This window comes from Manihot esculenta, chromosome 9 (assembly GCF_001659605.2).
Source record: "Manihot esculenta cultivar AM560-2 chromosome 9, M.esculenta_v8, whole genome shotgun sequence".
Lineage (NCBI taxonomy): Eukaryota > Viridiplantae > Streptophyta > Magnoliopsida > Malpighiales > Euphorbiaceae > Manihot > Manihot esculenta.
Genome location: NC_035169.2, coordinates 34,529,545 through 34,542,879, shown reverse-complemented (window position 1 = coordinate 34,542,879; position 13,335 = coordinate 34,529,545). Strand labels below are relative to the sequence as shown.

Genomic DNA, 13,335 nt, shown 5'->3' with positions numbered 1-13,335 from the left:
TTATGTAATATTATTTTGTTAATAGCAATCGGTTAGTAAATTTGTATTTCGAAAAATGATAGTTTGTATGTAAAGTATTATAATGAATTTTGATGGTAAATGAAAATAAAAATATTATAATGTATTTTTTTTATAATTCAATTTAAAAAACTATTATATATTTTATTGGATAAATTAATTTATAGGGATTGAAATGGATAAAGAAAATTTAATAAATTAATTTTTAAAATTTATATAAATGTATGTTAAATTAATTATATAGAGGTATTTAATGTGATAAAAAATATGAAAATTTTAAAAATAAAATGCTGAAATTTTGAAAATATTTTAAGTCAATTGAAATTGTTAAAATTTAAATTTGTATAATTTTTTATTATAATATTAAAAAATGTCACATATTATTAATTATTATAGTATATTTTAATGATTTGTAATTAGATGAGTATTGTTAAAAAAAAATTTTAAAAAATATTATAAATTTTACTTGAAAAATTAATTTATTGGAATAAAAATGATTAAAAAAATTTAACAAATTACTACTTTAAATTTATATGAATGTATATTAAAAAAAAATATAAAAATATTTAATATGGTAAAAAATATAAAAATTTTAAAAATAAAATACTAAATTTTTTTATATATATTGATTGAAAATATTTTAATTTGGAGTTAAAATTGCTATAATTTAGATTTTTTTTAAAATAAAACTACTATTTGTATTAATAAAATTTCATCCGAAAAATAAGAATATCATCCAAAATAGAGACAATTATGTGTAATAGATTATCTAGCCAAAGTATGAGCAGTTAGAGTAGTATTACTGTGAACTCATCTAACAGAAATATCAGTTATAGTTATAGAGTCTAACAAAGATTTATAAACATTCAAAATCAAATCTTTTATATACAATATAATTTAGCAAAAATACTCCTTAAGTGCCGGTCTAAACCTCTCCATAAGATAATTTGGCAAAATACTATCCTTTTTTCTCATCTCTCGAGCATAAATCATTAAAATCTCCCGAACAAAACCACGGAAGAAATCTTCTACGAGATAAAGCTCAAATAAGATTTTAAGACTAACGTCGTCGTTGCGATTCTGGAAATCCATAATAACTAGTAAACCTCCATTGAATAATACCTTCTGAAACAATAGAATTAATAAAATTTGAAGAAAAGTCAACCACAAAAATAGACATACGACTCGTCCACATTGACCAACTGTCTCATTCCAATCATTGTCTATTAACTAAGAAGTAACCATCAAAATGTAAAAAATTACGAAAAAATTCTATACGAAAACTAAGAGTTTTTGTTTCCATTAAAAATAAAATGTCCGGTTTGTAACTAGTAACCAAATCTTTTAATGCATTAATTGTCCGAGGATTGCCGAGTGCTTTCGACTCTCTCGACTTTTAACGGGATGAGCCGCTTCACTGTTGCCCGTCAAATTAATTCTTGCAGGGTTATTGTTAGAGGCATCATGTTGAGAGAAAAGAAAACATGTAACAACATTATGTTTATTGTTTCTTGGCCTTTTTTTAGCATCATTATTTATTTGGACTGCAATCTTCTCATCACAACAATATCCCCTTCTAAAGGATGTCATAAATCCGCTAAAAAGTCTCCATATTCTAAAAATTGATTGGATTGTATGTGAGAAATATCCTACCATACATAAATCATAAGTGACGATTGGAATATCTCTAGAACTCTTAATAGGGACAATAATATATTTTTTTTTCATCGATAGTCAATTGACGCAAATCGTCTTCCATTGCGCCTTCCTAAGCACATCCGTGCAGCAGAAAGACGCCACAGGCCCATGGGCGAGGAGCAGTACACTGGTATTTGGGATATTACTTACTCCGATTCAATTAGATAAAATTAAAAAAAAATCGAATCGAACCAATTATTAATAATAGTATATTATTATTTTTAATAATACAGAAAGATTAAACTATAATCAAAGTCGAAATATTTCAATTAAATTTTAGAATATTAAAAATAAGATATAAAAAATTTAAAAATCCATTAAAACCCAACCAATCAGATCGGTTCGATTGAAATTGATTTATGTCTGAACCAAATCGGACCGGTTCGATTTAACGTCAAATCGAGAGGTAGAGGTGGAGAGGGGGTGATAAGCTTATTTGCAGGTTATACCGATGCCCACGTGTGGCCTAGCGCATGTCTAGACCCCGATCTTGCTGGCTCTTCGAGAGAGTGAAGGGAAACGAAAAAATTAAGTTTAAGAAATAATAAAAGGCGAGAGAATCGAGTAAAAAAAACCACAAAGAAAAATTTGCATCGAAAGTAAATTGGTCTACGTGCATCCAAAGTAAATTGGCCTACGATTTAGATGGTTAAGTTTTTATAATTTTTTTATTATAATATTAAAAAATTATCATATATTAATAATTTTTATAATATATTTTAATTATTTATAATTAGACCGGTATTGTTAATTTTTTTTAAAAAGAAAGTATTATATATTTTGCTTGATAAATTAATTTATAGGTATAAAATTGGGTAAAAAAAATTTAATAAATTAGTGTTTTAAATTTATATGTATGTATGTTAAAAAAAATTATATAGAGACATTTAATATTGACTTCAAAAAAAAAATATTTAATATGATAAAAAAATATGAAAATTTTAAAAATAAAATGCTGAAAATTTTTTATATATACTGATTGAAAATATTTTAAATCGGGCTGAAAGTGTTAAAATTTAAATTTTTAAATTTATATAATTTTTTATTACAATATTAAAAAATATCATATATTATTGTACATTTTAATTGTTTATAATTAGATTAATATTATAAAAAAATATTTTTTTAAAAAGTATTATATATTTTGCTTGATAAATTAATTTATAGGTATAAAAAAAAAAAATTAGTGCCTTAAATTTATATGAATGTACGTTAAAAAAATTATATAAAAATATTTAATATGATAAAAAATATAAAAATTTTAAAAATAAAATACTGAAATTTTTATATATACTAATCGAAAGTATTTTAAATAATTTAGATTTATAAGTTTATATAATTTTTTTATTGTAATATTAGAAAAAAATTATATGGTATTAATTGTTATCATACACTTTAATTATTTATTTTTAATTATTTATAATTAGATTGATATTGTAAAAGTATTTTTTTAAAAAATATTATATATTTTACTTAATAAATTAATTTATAGATATAAAAATAGATAAAAAAATTAATAAATTAATATTTTAAATTTATGTGAATATACATTAAAAAAATTATATAAATATATTTAATGTGATAAAAAATATAAAAATTTTAAAAATAAAATATTGATATTGCTTTATATATATTTATTAAAAATATTTTAAATTAGGTTCAAATCGTTAAAATTTATATTTTTAAGTTTATATAATTTTTATATTGCAATATTAAAAAAAAATCCCATATTATTTATTGGTATTGTATATTTTACTGTGAACGAAGATACTTGATCACAACCGTCGGCATTTATTTCACTGAATGTGTATAATGCAGTTATATCAACTAGAATCACAAAAGCATTAAACTTGCAATCTTTCATTTATGCTCTTCGCTATCCACTCTAATTCACAGATATGCTAATTCAACAAGGAAGACATTGCCTGTTGCAAGAAATTGACATGGACATTTCATATGTTCATGGCCCTTCCCTATACCAAATCGAAGTACTCGTAAATCACACGCTCGACAACAAGAACCTCAACCAGCGAGTGACAACAAGAAACTCAACCAAAAACTTTAGGACGCTGATATCTATCAAAGTTATTATCTATTTTCGTTCAACCACTGGTTAGATGCTTACAGGTAGGCAGCTGCCCCAGGGTGAGGATCTTTCAGGACAAGCTTTATTCAGCATGTCTTCAAGCTTCCAGCAATTAGCTTCTTGAGTTCAATATCCTGAGGAGACTTTACTGATGCACAAAAGCACTGGCGTAAGCATTCAACTAATACTTAAGAAATGAAACGTTTAACAACATTGGATAATTGAAGAGAAACACTCAAACCTTTCTCAGAAATAACATGCAAGTACCAACCATATTGCTTGTGCTAGAATTGAAAATCATAAAACTTGTTGTCAGCTGTTGTTGTGCAAGAATTTATGATGCAACTCATTATCCAAAAGATATTGATGTCATCAACTATGCGGGACCTCAGACAAGACTACTTGCAAAATGCCTTATCCAGTATAGAGAAAGCAACAATGCTCCAATAGATTTAGAGGGGGAAAATATCCAAAACAACTGTTTCAATGTTCAATAATGTATTATCACAGCATGAGGGGCTATTGCTTGTGAATTCCAATGATAGAATGCCAGTAATCCTTTTTGGATCACTAGGCAATACCACGACCAATAAGACTTAACCATAAGTGTGCTCTTGCCTATATTGTGAATAAGTCATGAACATCATGGTTATCCTACACACTTCTCGTCACCAAAAAAAAAAGAAAGAAGTGAGAGAGAGAAATCTGAGTCCGAGAGCAAGAATACATCCCTTCATATACAACGTTTAAATTAATCTTCATACCAGGGAAGCTCCTCATGTCATGTATCCAGGCTATAAAGAAGTCCAAAAAAACCAAGTCCAAATCTGGAATTGAAATTATTTCTTATTGGTTGCACTAGGATTTTCACAGACTGAACTTGCTCCACGATGTCATATCCTTTAAAAAAATTATAAAGCATAGGAAAATACAAGAAACAATATTCCTTCTCTATCTTCTGGACAAACAGATTCAAATAACAGAACAAATAAAAATAAACACAGGGCAAAATCTGTTCATGTAAAACTGTCAACTAGAATTTGAGAAATAACTAGCAATATAAATGCACATATATGTACATATTTTGGGCTCTTGTATATATTATATATGGCAAAAAATATGCGAGCTCATATCTGCGAAATGTGAGAGAGAAATGACGATTATCAGATGCTTTGTCTAGAAAAGTATCAAGAAATAGCCACACACAAACACACATAAGGCATACAAAAATAGGCAGAATAGCTTTCAGAAGAAGAGAAATGATGATAATTACATAATGTGGAATATTAATACACCTTCCATATTTGATAAATTTCAACAACGTGATCAGAAGATTTGTCTTCTTGATAGCTGCAATATGGCAAGAATTCAAATTGTGATGGACATAGGAAATAACGTACAAATTTCATAAGCTTGTTAACTGATATATTGAATTTCAAAATAGTTATGAAACTAAAGGGCAATGTCAAATGGAGTAAAAATGCAACTAATACAAGAATATAATGATTTATTAAACTAAAACTACGAGAAGTTATGAACCTTCACTAATTAAACAGTATTCAATTCCTGAACTGAATTTAAACCTCTGCTAATTTTTCCGCTGGCTCAGGTTCTTTCCCTACAATCTGTTGCATAGCTGACATTTTCCAGTAATCATCTTGATCAGCCACTGCCTGTCAATTTGATACGTGCATCAGAATTACGTTTTCTATTTAAAACAGTATGGGAGGAAAAGTTGCTAATTTTCACAAAGGTCAATCACTGGGACATCTCTAAAATCTCTAAAATCTGAAACAATAAAAGCGACAACATCAAAATAAGAACAATATTGATTATTGATTAATGTTCACTTTCAGGTTAAAGTTATCATAATTAAAATATGTCAAATTTAGTTTTAAATAAATTATTAATATCATCCATTAACAAATTTAAGGAGCTGCAGTTCTAACAGCAATAAAAGACACAGCTCTTGCTGGTGATGCATACAAATGACGAGTAAAACATTATTTTTATATCCACGCTAGAGGCATTAACTTCCAGATGGTTACTTGTAATAAAGAAGAATACCTGCAACTGGATTTCCATGCGGTGCCAAAATCACAAATTAGCAACAAAAGCGCTTTGCTATGCTTTCATGACCTCACTTTCGACTTTCGAGAGGTGAAGGCCTATGCAAATCAATCTCATCATCAGATGCACCAGGAAAATTCTGAGACTTGTATTCTATATTACATCTACGAACGCATCCTTCGCAGCTTTCTACAGTGGAAGAAGCTCATGCATTTAAACTCCCAACTTATGATCTCTGATCCAAAATTTTGCACTTTCATGCTCCAAGCAGTTAACCCTCAGGATTTATGAACTCAATATCCCTTTTTTTTTAATTGTTGGTCGCTACTCCCCGCTTCTTTGTTTAGAGCCGCGAATTCAGAGGGGTGAATCAACCATACTTCATCGCTGTATCCGAGTAAAAACCCATGGAAAGGAAAGAATAAGCATGATATTTGCTTATAATCCGAGGATCGGATTCTAAAATGAGATCGAACTGATATAGCAAATAAAAAAACATTTCCTTTCGAATCGAAACACCATCGCTTAGCTACCGTTCTCTCTGCCACCTATAAGATGATCGTCGGCTTTACCATCTCTGTTTGGTTGGCACGAAAATGCAGTAAAGCGGAATAACAGGCATTTTCTATTTACACTTTGATCCCTGTGGTTATTAGGAATAGCTAAAAATACCCATGAACTCTTCTTTTTCTCCCCTTATTTCTACCAAAGAGAGAGCAGCAAATGGGCACGTGCGAAACAAGTGCGCTTGGAGCCATCACCGAAACCGCGAATATGAGAGAGGGGGACAGATAGAGATTACAGAATCAAAATGGACAGAACAAAGGACTAAAAAGGAGGAAAATTGAAGGGAGAGAGAAAAAAAACCATGAAACTGTTTTTGTTGTTTTAACAGAACATTTTTTTAGTCTTTTTTTTCTTCCCCTCTTTTCTTTTGAAATCAAAAGCATCGAATGAGAAAACATTTCTGCAGAACTCCTTTTTCTCATATCTATTATGAACAGTCCTCTTTATTCAAAATTTTCTTTAGATTTGATTTAATTTCCTGAAAGTTCTATGGAATTTAGCGAAATTTCTTGAATTTCTATTTTCTGGTTTTTATGGAATGTGCTTCCATGTTCTTCTTTATAATTTCTCGGGGTTTTGATCTCCATTCATTTCATCTGTGGGGCAAATCCTTTTTTGCTTTTTGAATTTTTTTTTTATTAATTTGTTTGTATATTCACCAAGTTGGGTTTGAATATACTGCATTATGATTTTGTTTTTTTGGTTTATTGTTTTTGAAACAATTAAAGCTGTGTGATAATTCTCTTGCAAAACTTTTCCCACTCAAAGGGATTTTGGATTTTGAGTGTTGAAATAATAAGTTCTCTTAATTTCCTTTTCTAATCCACAATTGGGTTTACAAAGCAAGTTGACTCATGGATCAAATAATTGGGAGCAAATTCAAAATGGGTCGGAAGATCGGTGGTGGATCCTTTGGCGAGCTATTTCTTGGTTAGCTCTTTTTCTCTTCATGTATTAACAGCATACATGTGCTTGCAGATGATTGCGATTTCCTTTGATAGAAAGTAATTTTGGTTTGTGGCTTAATTGGTCCAGGGGTTAACGTTCAGAATGGAGAGGAAGTTGGCATAAAGCTGGTATGAAACCAGTCTTAATTATAGTTGACATGCCACATTATTTTTTTTTTACTGTTAATTCCTTTTTTTTTGGAATATATTGGCCATTGAAGGGAAAGAAAAAAGTAATTAGTGATAAGAAAAGAAAAAAAAAGATAGATAGAGAGAGAGAGAGAGAGTTCAATGCTTTGTGGCTTTTAAGTAGTTTTGTCTTATGCATTGTGCTTTGAGTTGGCATTAAATTTTCTTATGTTTGTTAGTTGTTTTATCCGCTTCATCGTTACCTCATTGCTGCAACTTGAGTGGTTTAAGCTCTTATTCTTTCAGAGAATAAATGTTTGTACCTATAATGTTGTTAAGAAAATTTTACCATATTTTAGCAGCCAAAGAGCTCTCGGCTAGAAATAATAAATGCTGGGCATGATTTATTTTAAAAGAGTCTAGTGCAAGAGGCGCAAGTCAAGAATTAAGTGAGGTAGATAACTTATAATGTGGCTAGGCGCATTGACCTTACAAGCAGAACTTGGATGAGTATTGCTAAAGTTGTTTATGAAGTTGAAACATCTTAAGTTCCATGGCATCTTCCTTGGTAGCTAAAGTAGTGTCATGTTCATGCATATGTATGCATATGCATATATCAAATGGTTTGGGAGGACTTCATTTTGTACAGTGTTGACCTGTGATCGCATTGCATAGTGGAGACTGTGGATACTCCCGTTCTTACCTGTTATTTTAAGGTTGAAAAACTTCTCCGGAAGGGCATGTGTACATGATGCTTTATTTAGTACTGCTCTTTGTCATTTCTTATGAAACAAATTGTCTGTTATTCCTCTGAAATTGTATGCACTGATGCTTACATACTGCAAATTGTGCAGCACTGAAACACAAAGTCAGCCTACTATTTGGAACATATTTAATATTTTTCAGGCTCTCAACATATTTTCTTCTACTCATTTTTCAGGAACCTGCAAGGACCAAGCACCCTCAGCTTCACTATGAATCTAAAATTTACATGCTTCTTCAAGGAGGAAGTAAGTTCTTGTCTCATGACTTGTTGAGAATAAAATTAGGTTTTAGCACAATAATCTATAATTAGTTCACTATAACTGGCATTTGCACTACAACTGACTGAGTTGTTGTTCAACGAAGCGGGAATTCCTCAACTTAAGTGGTATGGTGTTGAGGGTGAGTACAACGTCATGGTCATTGACCTTCTAGGGCCAAGTCTTGAGGACTTATTCAACTACTGCAACAGGAAGTTCTCTTTGAAAACAGTGTTGATGCTTGCAGATCAGTTGGTTTGTTTTTACTTCTCCTTCTAGAATGTTGTTTGCCTGACTAGATAAATATCTGCTGTTAGAAGTTCTTTCACTAATCTTTTGACTACTGCTTAGATTAACAGAATCGAGTATATGCACTCAAAGGGTTTTCTTCATCGTGATATAAAGCCTGACAACTTTCTAATGGGTTTAGGACGCAAAGCCAATCAGGTATATACTCACACAGGTTTAGTTGACTGCAGTACCTGTGCCTTGTGAAGTCCATCTTATGATATTAATTTTCATGCCTTGTTTGTTATGCATACCAAATGTTTTCTGAAATGGCCTACGTAGTGGAGAACGGTTTGATTCCTGGTTTGTTTTATTTATTTATTTATTTTTCTTCTTCTTCTTAATAAATCACAGTGTAGAAATGATATTGTTGGTTAACTTGTTATTGTTGTTCAAATTCTGATAGACCTTTTCTGATATGAAATAACAATTCAGCCTCTCTTTTTTTCCTGCCTGTTGTGTTTTTTGTAGGATACATAGGATGAAATAATCAGTCACTTTTTGCAGTGTTATGAGACTTCATTTAATTCCATCCTTTACATGCCTGTAAATGTAACAAATGTGACCATGTGATGGATGTGTAAGCCTCATTACATAGATATAATATAATAGTAAAAATATGTTACCAGTAGTTAAAATTAATAGAGATGATTTGCAATAGGTATTAGGTAACCCAGAGCACAGGACATAGGATTGCCCTAATAGTTGGATCATGATGCAGTTATTAAACCAGACATGAAACAAAAATATTGTTAATATTCTATTATGTTCCAGAAAATATGTCAGCCACAAGTTTATTACTTGATTAAAGGTATTAATTGTCATCTCCTGCAAAGTGATTATGGTTGCCTTTGTTTTTAGAGAGGCCTTATATTACCTGCACTTATAATAAGCCTAATTAAGGCACTTTGTTTCCCATTGTAATCTTTGATTATATTGAAGTGAGGACATTTTTATTCTTTTTCTTTTAAGTTACCATCTATTGCTGGTTGACTATGCTGAAGGTTTACGTCATTGACTATGGGCTCGCAAAAAAGTATAGGGATCTTCAAACACACAAGCATATACCTTACAGGTATTCCCTGTGGCTTTCTGTTTTCCTATGTCTGTTCTCTCTTCTCTATGGAACTGTCAGAATCTACATCAGCCAAAGAACTAGTTAGGAAGGGTGTCTATTTTAAATGCAAATGCATTCAAATTTTTCGTTTAATATGTTTTTAGTGCATAGGCAGTTAGCTATTTAATTGAAGCAGGCTATAAATTTATGACGAATGGCATTTACCTGAATTCTTTTTATACAAGTATTTATATCGTTTACCAAAATTCTGGTTTACATTCTCCTGTCACCTTGTATTCAAACAGTTATGGACATGTTATGGGTTACTTATGTTCCTTTGGATCTTCTGTATCTTAATAGGGAAAATAAGAACCTCACCGGCACAGCACGATATGCTAGTGTGAACACTCACCTTGGAGTTGGTGTGTAAACTATTGAATTAGTTATTAAATGTTAATTACTGGAATAAGTATTTCAGATAAATTTTTCTATGTATCAAGTTACAATCATCTCTTTTTGGCTTTGTCTGCAGAACAAAGTAGAAGAGATGACTTGGAATCTCTTGGTTATGTGCTCATGTATTTCCTAAGGGGAAGGTAGAGAAATATACTGGCTGTTATCTTATTTTTCTTCTGAAGTTCCTTTTTTTATTGAACAGTGAGAGGTTTTTTTTCCCTTTATCTTCTAAATTTTTGCACCATTGGTTTCAGCCTTCCCTGGCAGGGCCTTAAAGGAGGGACAAAGAAACAAAAATATGATAAAATCAGTGAAAAGAAGATGTTAACTCCTGTTGAGGTATTGAAAATTTCAGCCCGACAACTACATGTAGAATTGTGTAACTTTAGTTGTTGTCCATATTGCATTTGTTTCAATACTTAACTCTAGGCTAGTCCCTTAATGCTGTTGTTTTTGTTGATCTTATATATAGTTTATATTGTTGGTATTCTTCTGAAGACATAATTACTGAAAATTCTCTCATAGGTTCTTTGCAAATCATATCCATCAGAGTTCATATCATACTTCCACTATTGTCAATCATTGCGTTTTGAAGACAAGCCAGATTATTCCTATTTGAAAAGGCTTTTCCGTGACTTATTTGTTCGAGAAGGTAAATGCATTTGAGTTTTGTTTATGTAAATGCAGTGTGTCACAAGCAAATAATCTTTTCACTGGAAGAATTATTTGCTTTTTATTAGTCCTGCTCCTGCCTCTTTTTGCTAGCAACTACTGCAAGCTTGTGCATTTAGGACTGTTGTTGTATTCTTGATGTCTAGTTGAGAGCAAAATGTCACTTTTCTTCACTAGCCCATTGTCTGAGTTGAAAAAGGTTGCCTAGGCTATAACGAATTGAATGGCCTAGACTAGTTTGTAACATGAATTATGCATGCAGGCTATCATTTTGACTATATCTTTGACTGGACTATACTAAAGTATCCTCAGATTGGCTCCAGTTCCAGACAACGGGTCAGCTCTTGTTGCTTCTGTGTTGTGGATTTCTTCTTTAAGTTGTAGTTTCTTTTCAACAGTTTTATATCATTCTATAGTTTATATTATTCGTTTCTTCATTCTTTTTCAGCCGGCTAGTGGGAAACCTGGTACAAAACCACAACAATCTGTCGAACAAACAGAAAAGGCTCCGGGTGTGTTTCTTCTCAATTAGGAGTTTTTGTTCATATGTTCAAACCATACATACACGTACATCTCTGTTAATGTCAACTTTTTTTCTTCAGCTAACTTCCTAAATATCAGATGCTAGAGCAAAATTTGTGGTAATGGCCATTTAGGCTTTTTCCCTTCAATTCTATGTTGCTTAGGCTTGAGTATGAATACTGACTTGGGTGCTCAAGGGTCAGTTGCAAATATTTTCCACTTAATTAGAAGTGTCAAAGAGTGACATACCCATGTGCAAGTGTCCTAATTTGCCACGTACTTAAGGGTTATGTGAAAAGTCAAACTATGCCTGTGTAAATATCTGGTAATTTGGTAAGCTACTCTGTTTCCTCGTTGCAGAATATTAAATGCCTTCTGTTTCTTTTTGTGTTTTGAGCTCTAGGACAAGACACGCGTGATAGATCATCAGGTGGACCTCAAACATTCAGCAGAAGACTTGCACCTGGTGCTGGCCAGCAGAGTGACCGCTTCAAGCACAGGACTTCAGAGGATGCATCAACATCCAAGGATGCTGTAAGTAATGCAAACCAAAAACTGGTTAGCTTTTGTGCTTATGTTTCTCCTGGATTACTCCTATGATGCTAAATTCAGCTTTGAATGTTCATTCACCCGTTTCAGCGAACTCATTCAGAAAGAGGCCGAACTTCTCGTAATGGCAATGTCTCAAAGAAGGCTGTCGCTTCCAGCAGCAGGATAGGCTCCATTGTTGCAGGCAGTGAGAGTCGATCAAGTTGGTTGTTCACAAACAATAGTCGTCCGTCTACCACCCACAGAATCCATTGTGGAGCTGAGGCTAAAGTCTCCCATGGCACTGCCACAAAGGACACTAATGAAGATCAGCTTCGGAGCTTCGACCACCTCAACATTGGGACGGATAAGAGCAAGCAATGAACATGAGTGCACTGAATTTGGCTTAAAATGGTGCTGCTTTGTCCAGGGCAAGTGTTCATTACGTAATCACTAATAAAGTTTATATAGCCACATTACAATGCAATTTGCATATCAAAGAATAGACGCAATATTTCTCACCGTTCCTCTTGGATTATTCTGATAGTGTAAATTCATCCTGAAGAAGAAGCTACTTTTACCCTGAAACTACAGGACATTGAGGCTTAGTCTTGTATAGGATTGCAATTATAGGCAGAAGATAAAATCTGCATATAGCATTTCTGTTGCAGCTATCATATTAAACAGTGGGAAATTTTGACTTATGATCTTTATCTGTTGTAAGTAGTAATAATATTATATCATATTTACCCCTATGGGATATTTTTTCCTATGTATTAAAGAAGAGCTGCCTCAAGTGATGCAAAATGGGCCTCCAAATTATTAGATTTGGGTAAGAAATGGATGCCTACAGTTCAATCTGATTTATTTTGTCATCCCTTAGTTTGGTTTGATTTATTTAAATAAATAAATAATAAATTTTTGTAAAATCATATAAAATTTTAATTCCTTCTAAAATAATAATAAAAATTAAATTCTTTCATTTTAAATAAAAAAATTACTAAAAAATAAATTAATTAAATCGAATTATTGAAAACTCTTAATTTCAAACTGAATGTATGGAATTTTATTTTTTGAGTATTCATTTCCTATGCTGAATAATCAAATTTGACCTTAATACCAAATAATTAGAAAGTCTTGAATTTGGGTGTTAATTAAAGTCAATTTAAGTGAGAGATCTTTTTTCTTTATTTTTTATTTTGACTAAAATTGAGTCAAATTTTCAGCTGGGATTTTAGAAAAATAAACCTAAACTAATAAACAAAAGCCTTAAAT

At 31.4% G+C, this 13,335-nt stretch overlaps 1 protein-coding gene and 1 long non-coding RNA gene across 3 annotated transcripts; one reads left to right on the top strand and one right to left on the bottom strand.

The window, feature by feature from the left end:
• Positions 1–3,554: 3,554 nt before the first annotated feature.
• On the bottom strand, positions 3,555–6,657 carry LOC110622947. Its single transcript, XR_002489207.2, has 2 exons — positions 5,870–6,657; positions 3,555–5,475 (listed from the first exon to the last, which is right to left on the bottom strand). It is a non-coding gene; the product is annotated as an uncharacterized LOC110622947 (long non-coding RNA).
• A 22-nt stretch (positions 6,658–6,679) lies between these two features.
• Positions 6,680–12,916, top strand: LOC110622946 (casein kinase 1-like protein 10). Of its 2 annotated transcripts, none has more exons than XM_021767708.2 (14): positions 6,680–7,369; positions 7,475–7,515; positions 8,456–8,525; positions 8,644–8,792; positions 8,889–8,984; positions 9,830–9,900; positions 10,243–10,304; positions 10,415–10,478; positions 10,593–10,677; positions 10,864–10,990; positions 11,273–11,346; positions 11,459–11,522; positions 11,930–12,066; positions 12,172–12,916. In XM_021767708.2, exons 1-14 carry the CDS (start codon positions 7,294–7,296, stop codon positions 12,442–12,444), a joined length of 1,389 nt encoding a protein of 462 aa, XP_021623400.1. In that variant the 5' UTR covers positions 6,680–7,293; the 3' UTR covers positions 12,445–12,916. The 2 variants fall into 2 exon arrangements, with proteins under 2 accessions (XP_021623400.1, XP_021623401.1); XM_021767709.2 differs by having other exon boundaries at positions 6,685–7,369; positions 11,936–12,066.
• Positions 12,917–13,335: the final 419 nt, after the last annotated feature.